The sequence below is a fragment of the Octodon degus genome, unplaced genomic scaffold (assembly GCF_000260255.1).
Source record: "Octodon degus isolate 3935 unplaced genomic scaffold, OctDeg1.0 scaffold00147, whole genome shotgun sequence".
NCBI classification, from domain to species: domain Eukaryota; kingdom Metazoa; phylum Chordata; class Mammalia; order Rodentia; family Octodontidae; genus Octodon; species Octodon degus.
The window spans coordinates 3570273-3579591 of NW_004524723.1; the positions used below are offsets into that span (position 1 = coordinate 3570273).

At 38.7% G+C, this 9319-nt stretch overlaps 1 protein-coding gene across 11 annotated transcripts in view; it reads right to left on the bottom strand.

The window, feature by feature from the left end:
• Positions 1-9319, bottom strand: part of Kalrn (kalirin RhoGEF kinase) — a 733834-nt gene that overhangs the window by 374253 nt on the left and 350262 nt on the right. For all 11 annotated transcript variants that reach the window (XM_023702250.1, XM_023702249.1, XM_023702247.1 and 8 more), the window contains exon 10: positions 7749-7871. In XM_023702250.1, the coding sequence (XP_023558018.1) occupies positions 7749-7871 (123 nt within the window). The remainder of the gene's footprint in view (positions 1-7748; positions 7872-9319) is intronic.

Here is a 9319-nt window from a genome sequence, read left to right on the forward strand (position 1 = left end):
TAAACCTCTCCAGTCATGCTTACCACATGTTCTTAGATTTGTAATGTAAGTGAATAAGGAATACTATATAGTTCAAAGAGAAATTGTTTCATTTGAATGTGAATTATCTGTAAGAAACATGAAGTATACTTCGGAACCCTGAAACATGCACATCTGGATTTACTTTCTGTCCGATTTTAGGCTGTCTGCCATCACTTATATGATACCAAGAGGATCTGTCTGTAATTGTGGTTGTATCAGCTGAGGTTGCAATGGTGGTGATAACTGAAGTGGTACCATTGATTCCACCAACTGTCCTGGGTTTGAAGATGGAGGAGGAGCCACAGTGTTCACAGTTTCTATAATTTCTCCATTGTAAAAGAAAAACTGACACTATTGAATGAATGTTTCAACAACAGACCGATGGATCTTAGTGGCAGACAGAAACTCTCGATTTTCAAAATCAGGTCTCATCAAGGTTGGCCAAAACCAGATGGATAAGTTATCTTCTGTCATTAGGTTGATTTTACTTTGCTGACTGACCCTGTTTAGATGTGTTATCACATATCTGAATACATCATAGTTTACAGGATGAAATTTCTTGACAATTTCTTTCAAGGCATGAAGATGTTCTGTTTTATCCAGGATTTTTGCTGCTGTCAATAGCTCTGGATGAAGAAAATATGGGATTAAAGAATCTGGCAGATCTGTAAAGAAAGCTTTAAGAGCTCCAGCTACAGCATTTACTGTTACTTCCATTGATACTGGATTGAATTACGATCTTGATCAAATTGCTTTTGAATATTGTCTTGGTCAGTTTTGTTTCCACTAACACGGTAGAGTCCTTCTATAAACAATCCTGTATCTTCAATAATTTCCACACATTTTTCAACAAACAGTGGTATGGGCTTTTCAGCTGGGACCAGATCCTGGAGGGGCATCCCAAAGTAATTACTTCACCAATTTCTACGCATTGGCAGATTGAAGTTTTTAGTTTTCTTCTTCTGCTCAGCATCCCAGTGTGCACTGCTAGAACGCACATGTGTGCGTGCGAAGCCACATGCCCGGCCAGGGGCTGAGGGGTGGCGCAGCCGGGAGGAAGAACTCTTGAAGACATTGTGGTAGGCAAGGAGTTCATGAACAAAAATCAAATTGCTCAGGAAACACTTGAAAGAATTAACAACCGGGACCTCCTCTTATTGAGAAATTTTTGCACATCCAAAGAAATTAACAACAAAGTAAAAAGACAACCCACAAATTTGGAAAAAATCCTGACAAATAAGTACTCAGTCAAAGGTCTGCTCTCTAGAATTTATGAAGAATTAAAAAACATTAGGGCCCCAAAATTTAAAGACGCAATCCAGAAATGGGCATCTGAGATGAACACACACTTCTCAGAGGATGAAAGTAAAGAAGCAAATAAACATATGAAAATATGCTCCACATCACTAGCCATCCATGAAATGCAAATTAAAACCACATCGAGATATCATCTCACCCCAGAAAGAATGGCTATCATAAAGAATTCATCCAACAACAAATGTTGGAGAGGCTGTGGGAAAAAAGGAACCCTTCTCCACTGCTGGTGAGAATGTACACTGGTACAACCGTTATGGAAATCAGTGTGCAGACTCCTTAAAAAACTAGGACTGGAAATCCCATTTAAACCTGCTATTCCTCTACTGGGAATTTTCCCGGAGGATCTGAAAACATTGTATCATAGTGATATATGCATGCCTATGTTTATAGCAGCATAATTTGTGATAGCCAAATCTTGGAAACAACCAAGATGCCCATCACCTGAGGAATGGATGAAAAAGATGTGGTATTTTTATACAATGGAGCATTACTCAGCTATAAAGAATGATAAACTTGAAGCCTTTATATTGAAGTGAATGCCACTTGAAGATATACTCAAAAGTGAAATAAACCAGATACACATGTGTAAATATCATATAGTTTCCCTAGTATAACAACTCAAAAGAAGAAATACAAATAAAAAGGTGTAATACAAGTAAAAGGAAAGCAAGAACTCGAGGACTAACTAATCAAGAGAGGGAAAGGAGAAGAGCTAGGAAACATGACAGTGACAAGCCATACAGTTATATGTACAAGATGGGTAAGGCAGTGATCCTGAGAATCTTCAGAAGATTTTCGAATGTAGCAGTTAATTGGAAAGATTCTCACCCAGACTAACTATATATATTGACACCTGTGAACCAAGCAACTGCACTGAAGATGGCAATTTGTAATAGTAGGTTCGTTCTTGGAGTGCCTGTCATTCTGGTCTTCTGAATACATGCTGCTTGTCATGACACGCCAGTTGCTGCCATGCCGTCTCTTGGGTAGATGATTGTTTAAAAAGGAAGAGGGTGGTGAATGAAGGCAGGAGACAGGAAAAGGAATGTTGCTGGACTGTCCTGCTACAAGGTTGAATATGGTTAGATTTCTGGACTTACGTGTAAACATATATAATTCTTTATTCCTATTTTTAAAATACATTAAATTTTTTGTTATATTCTGCAGGGATTTAAAGTTTAATATATCAATATTTTATGAAAAATACCTGTTCCATGTTATGCCTAAGATGGTTGATATTCAGACAGATAATGAGGTTAAGCTCAACAGCCTAGGTTATATGGTAATAACAATAAGCTTCTCTTCTGGAGAGTTAACAACTGAAGTTTGCAGACCAAAAATTAGAGAAAAAGGAGGGCCACAAGGAAAGCCAACATTTTGGCCCTAGCCTTCCAAGGTCAATTAAGACTCAGGACATATGAGAACCTGTACTGTAACATCACGCAACTCAGTTGTGTCCCATATTTTCTGACCAAGGAAATTATGGAGCCAAAAAGGAAAGTGATCAATGATGTGGAGTGTGCCTAGGGAGAGTAACATGGAGAGAGAACATTCTCTCCGGCTTTCACAGAGAGCACACTGGCCAAGCAATGGCCGTGACTCATCCACATGGCTGACACTGACAAAGGTTCTACAATCTGAGGTATAGGATCTCAGCATAAATCCTGAGGGGATTTCACTGACCTTATCAGATCCAAAAGCTACAACTCCTGTTATATAGGTCTTGCTTTATCTTGGTATCTTGGTCTTAACTATCCAGAAGAAAAGTATAAAAACGAAGTATAAGAAGTAAAGCCATGTTGTTATGTTGAGCTGTAGGGGACTCAGGTCAACAACTTTTGACATTGCCAGCCAAGTGGAAGACCCAATACTATTATGGACTACTGGACTATTTTGGAATATTTTGCTGAGTTCACACACCTATAATATTTAAATGATGGAACTAAATAAAAAAAGGGGATATAGATGAATGACCATTTTGTATCTGTGTATTCAAAATGGTTAGGGTAGATATATAGTTACATTCTCTTAGGGATTTGTTCTAATAGTGTTTGTAAATAGGATATCATGTCTGTATCTTGTACAATGAATAACTACTAGGAAGGCAGTATGCAATGTGTTAATTATTGGAACTGTCCTACCAATTTGATTTGAAACTGTCTCATTGCTATTTATTTCTCAGTAAGATTATGGAACAAAAAGAATTGTGACCCTCTAACATAATGCTCAGAAGAAAATCTAAAGCCTCCTATGGATAACAAGTGTTTCCATGGTTTGGCTTTCTGTCACAGCTCTCTGACATTGCTTCAGGATTTTCTAATTTCTTATCAAATTTACTCTTCCCAGGGATCGTTACCTAAATGACTGAAAAGCAAGTAAAAAAAGGCACCCTTGTTCTCAACACCTACTAATCACATTGCATATAATAAGGCAGGCTTCAGAGAGGTGAGTAGTGAAAACTCAATCTTCCTTCAGTGGGGTTTGGATTGCTCTCTTATGTGGATTAACAAGTTCAGGCTGATGGGCAGTTACATTGGCTATCCCTTTCCCCAAAGGGGAGAGGGGAACAAAGCAGGCCTAATTAGTTTCCTTTCAACAAATCACTCCCATTGGCTCAGCCACAGGGCAGTGCAATGACTCTACAACCCAGGTAGGATTTTTCCTTTCCTTCCATGCTGTTTTTTCCAGAGGACATCTGTCTCTCCAAAGCATGAGTCCTTTGGGACTCTCATCTCACTCTCAAAAAGATACAGTCTCAAAACACATAGGCAATCTTAAAAGTGTGAATTATTTTAAAGAGAGCATTCATTTGTGTAATTTTTTTCATCAAGACTATTTCTGGTAAGCAGAAGACTTTTTAAAAAACTGATTTGGTTGGTAAAGGTTTTAATATTGCCCAACATAATGCTGTAGTAGCATTTAAAAAAGTATTTGTGAACTCTTTTGTTTCTTAGGGGCTTGTACATCTCTCTGCTATGGACATATAAAATTAATGTAATTATACTCAGCTCAACTGCTACAGTTATGTCTAGGCAGTGGCTTGGGTTTTTATCGAGCAACAACTTAGACATGTGACTGTAATATGCTGCAACTGTGTGTACTGAAAATATGTGAAAATGGTTGAATGTGGACTGTGTATATATGTATGTAAACATTTCTGTGAGATGCTGCTGTCGCCACTTAACATGGAAAGTGTTCTAGTGGATTTTAATCCTAGTGGCCAGTTCTATGATACTGTATGCATTGTACAGCTGATGACAGGAGTAAGACTGTTTAGTGAATATTTGTTTAAATTTTATTGTTGTGGCCAGAGATAATTTCAGAATAAAAATTTAATGTCCTAAAAAATCAAACAAACAAACAAAAAAAAAAAACACATAGGCAGAGCTGGGAATATAGTTCAGTGGCATAAGCACCTGCCTGGCACATGCAAGGTCTTGAGTTCAATCCTTGGTACCAAAAAGAAAACACAAAATACCCACAGAGGCATACAGTTTTTATAGGTTATAATCTAATGGATTATTGATTGGCAGGGCCAGAGAAAAGTTGGATTGGATGTTAGCATGGTGATACAACAGTACCCCCATCCTCTCCATTCTCACTCTGTGCTGCACACTCTATGTACAAACAGGCACTGAAAAATGAATTTTATACACAGTTCTTACAGCTCTGTAAAGAGGGACCAAGTGGTATGAGGTTACAGGATAACTCTAGAATGTGACAGACCTGAATAATCGCAGCAGAACCACTAATAAGATAGATGATGTGACCACATAGACAGCTTTTTGAGCCTTGATGTTGTCATCTCTAAAACAAAGCTGACCCTATTTGTCATCCAGGATTAATATCACAGAATCATAACTCTTGAAAATGTGTCCATTTGTTTTTTAGTATGAAATTAAGTCATGATGTTTCTGCTGTTAAGTGAAGGGCACTGTTCCATGTGAAAAGAGCACCAGGTACTGGTGAGAAGACAGAGGAGAAGGAGGGAGAAATGAGACCTGGACAGAAACCAAATTCACTAGCCACTCTCAGAGGCTTGAACAGGAAGATGGCAAGTTTGAGGCTGCCTGGGCTACCTAGTGATTTCATGAGACCCTGTCTCAAAATAAATAATCTAAAAAAGGAATAGAGATATGGTAGTATAACAGCCTTAGTTCAATCCCCATTATTTCAAAACAAAACAACAATAAAATGATAGGTGCTTCATGGGCTATAACCAAGGCCGGTATTATCTAGGAGCCTAAAGGGGCTGAGCTAGGTCGGGGCTGAGCTAGGTCAGGGCTGCAGGTGGCTTTGGGGCTACCCTTCCTGACTGAGTCTAAATCAAAGGATAGTCTAGAGGCAGGCACACCAAAGCTATGGGATGGTTCTACTTCAGTATCACAAGCCCCATGCTCAGCAAAAAGGAGATGCAGACAGATGTGCTCTCCCATCTTTTGCTCCTCATAGACTGGAGAGGCAGCCAGGGTACCTGGCCACTCCCATACTTCAGATCTGTGCTATATTTTGTCCATCAGAAGATATATTAGGGACTGCATCTGTGTGTGCACAATGTCTTCATTGGCTATGAGGCCTTAAAATATGACAGAATCTACACAATATGAAACAATTTTTACTGTTTTGAAGTGAGTATATTCATAGTATTTGTGTGGTCATTACCATATATAGCCTCAGAACTCATTTTGCAGAACTGAAACTTTGTACCTATAAAGTGCTATCTCATTCATCCTCCCCTCAGCTCCTGACAGCCACCATTCTATTTCATCTCTATGAATTTGGTACTCTGGCCTTAAGTGGTACTTCATTTTGGAACTCTAGATTTATTTTTCTTTTGTGAGTGGCTTATCTTATTTATCTGACTGTCCTCAAGGTTACTCCACACTGTACCATGTGTCAAAATTTCTTTCCTTTTAAAGGCTGAGAGATACTCCAATGTATGTATATACCACATTTTGTTCATCCAGTTGATGCACATTTGGATTGCATCCTCTTTTTGGCTATTCTGAACAATGCTGTTGCAAACATGGGTACACATGCTATTGCAAACATGGGTATATAGAGACCTTATTTCAGTCTCTGATTTCACTTTTATGGGAGCCATACCAAGTGAACTTGTTAGGCATTATAGTAATTCTACTTTTAATTCTTTGAGGAATCTTCATATTGTTTTCCATTGGGGCTGCACTGTTTTACACTCTCAATAGTGCACAAGGGTTCCATATAAGGTTTGGGGCCAAACCACCCTCATTCCCTAGATCCAGGTCACTCTAGATATCACTTTTTGGCACCTTATGGCCTCTTTCTTTTTAGCATGTTCTTGCAGCTGCCCTAAAGATGAAGTAATGTTCCACGGCTTTCTGTCTTCACTTGGTTCTTGGTAGACCCTGTCCTTCTGAACATACAGGACAATCCTGTCTGGGAACAGTCAGTTGTCTTGGTGGGGGCTGAATCACTGCATGATGTTCAGAGTGATACCCATGGTGAGGGCTGCCTGTGCAGTGAAACTGCAGCCAATCTTGGCTAAAGCTGCGATATGGTAAGCTATAGCTTTAGCCTTTTTGCTACTTGAGTAACTCACCCCTCTGTCCCAAACAGATATTCTCCTTAACTTTAGCCTTAAGAATTTTATTCTCTGCTACAAGTGATCACATTTTCCAATATAACTGGAGATAATTATTTCATCTTAAAGACAGAGATTTTCAGGATCCTTTTTGGAAAACTCTCCAATAAAGAAATATAGAGTTGGAATTAAATGTTTGAGGTAGAAACTCTGAGAAGAAAGTATGTCAATATACCATTACACAAATGATCAATGCCTCTCATACTGTAACTTTGCACAGATTAGAAAATAGTGCTCTTTTTTGGATCACATGTGAAGTACAGATGAAAGACTGAATAGGTGTAAAGCACAGACTAAATATTGTACAAGTGACTCTAAAGTGCATGTTCTGAGCACCTCCCACCCTATGGATGCATGGTCAGCAATCAGATGCCATGTTTTCCTGCAGGTCCAGGAAACTATATGGCTTTGCAAGTGAGCTGGTATGATTTTCAGCCCCCTCTCACCAGCAGTGACAGTCATAAGCAGTAGCCATGTGTTGATTGTTTTAATAATGTTATCATCCCAATAGCACTACTTTATGTACAGAATATTTTTAGATCATGCTGACAGGAAGGTTTTCTTCAAAGACCATGAACTCGGGTCTATTTGCCATCTACCTGGTGAGTCAAGAGAACACAATGAAAAATAAATAAATAAATAAATAAATAAATAAATAAGAGAAGACAATGACCTCCTTGTACCAGGCCCAGTACCTAGGCTATCAACCCAAAATATTGCACTAAACATCAAAGCCACTATCCTTGTCTTCCTCACCAGATGACATAGCATGCACACTCAGTCTCACCTGAGCCACCTCTTCAAAGTCATCATGCCTCTTCTGCAGGGCTCGAGCTCGGTGCAGGGATTTCCCAACCCCAGTATGTTTGCTGAGAAAGGCCTCACCATGGTTTTCAATCCAGTCCAACACCTGTCCAAAGAAGAAAGAAACAATGACTTCAAAAGAAGGAAAGACAGGTGACAACACATGCGACTTCTATAGTCCTATCCAGCTCTCAGTCCCTACCAGAGAGCAGCAGTTCTTGTGGAAATGTTTAAACCACTGTGAATGAAGGCATTTCAGAATAGTTGCTGGCAATATAATAGTGCTACCCCTAACTAAATTCAACCACATCTCTTTAATTGCTAGAACATTCTCTCATTTCTTTCACTTTTCTTAGACTTAGTCTTTTATTCTATCTATTTTATTTTTTGTTCTGGAGATTAAACCAGGGCCTCACATGTGCTAAATTGTTAAACAAGCATACTGACTGAACTTTATGACTTTCCCCTCTAATTATAGAAATTTAAATAATATATTACCATGAAAAATATTTCTAATAAATAAAACATACAAGCATACTGACTATTAGACACAGTTCAACCCTCTCACTGCTCCTACTACAACTATGTAATGTCAAATACATTGGCAGGAAATATGGTAGAGACAGTGTGGGCATTATTTTGGCTCTCATCACTCATCTGTTACTCTACCACAAAAATGCTCACCAAAATGGTGACTAGTCATGGAGATCCTATCTCACAATGTTTCTAGAATTCTTTTCTTTCCTAACCTTGAAAATAAAGGACATAACAGTCAATCTCAGACTAGATATTGAAAGTAGCTGATCTCAAGGACAACATCTTCCAGCTTCTTTCTATTTTCTCTAGCCAATGACTATAACAAACTAATTGATCAACTAAATAAATTAAGGTCTTTTCATACTAAGGTCTTTCATATCTTGATTCTCTTAGGAAGTAGTGGAGACTCCATTCTTCTAGGCTTCAAAATCTAGTGATTTGGCTCAAAGAGATTTTCCTTGATGTTTAGAGATGTTTGAACAGAGGTGGCTGGGACAGTAGCGGGACAGGTGAAGATATGCTGAAAAGGTGGACTTGGGAGGGGGCATGGAATCTCCTTTGTAAGAGCCTTGAAATGTGGAGAGGACCAAAGCCTTTAACAACCATTTTGTGTTCTTGTAGATAGCCTCACAAAAATGTGTAAATTACAGGGAAACAGGAAGCAGTTCATTTTCTGGTCTCTGAAAATTGGCACTCAGTAACTACGGTGATTACAATTAAAGCAGAATTCAGTATACAAACACCTGTCATGAACATGCTCATATTCAACTGAGTCCATTCACTCCTGCTTACATGAGTCATTAACTAAGTCTTTGATTAATGATGTAATAGCCTTCTCAGATTTTAGATTTGTTTCCAAAGTGACTTAGATGAACTATGAGAACTTGTACTGTAATGTCATGTACCTCGGTAGTGTCCCAGATTTTCTGATCAAGAAGGTTATGGGGCCAAAGAGGAAACTGATCGATGACGTGGAGTGTGCCTAAGGAGAGTCACATGAGGAGAAGACACTCTCTC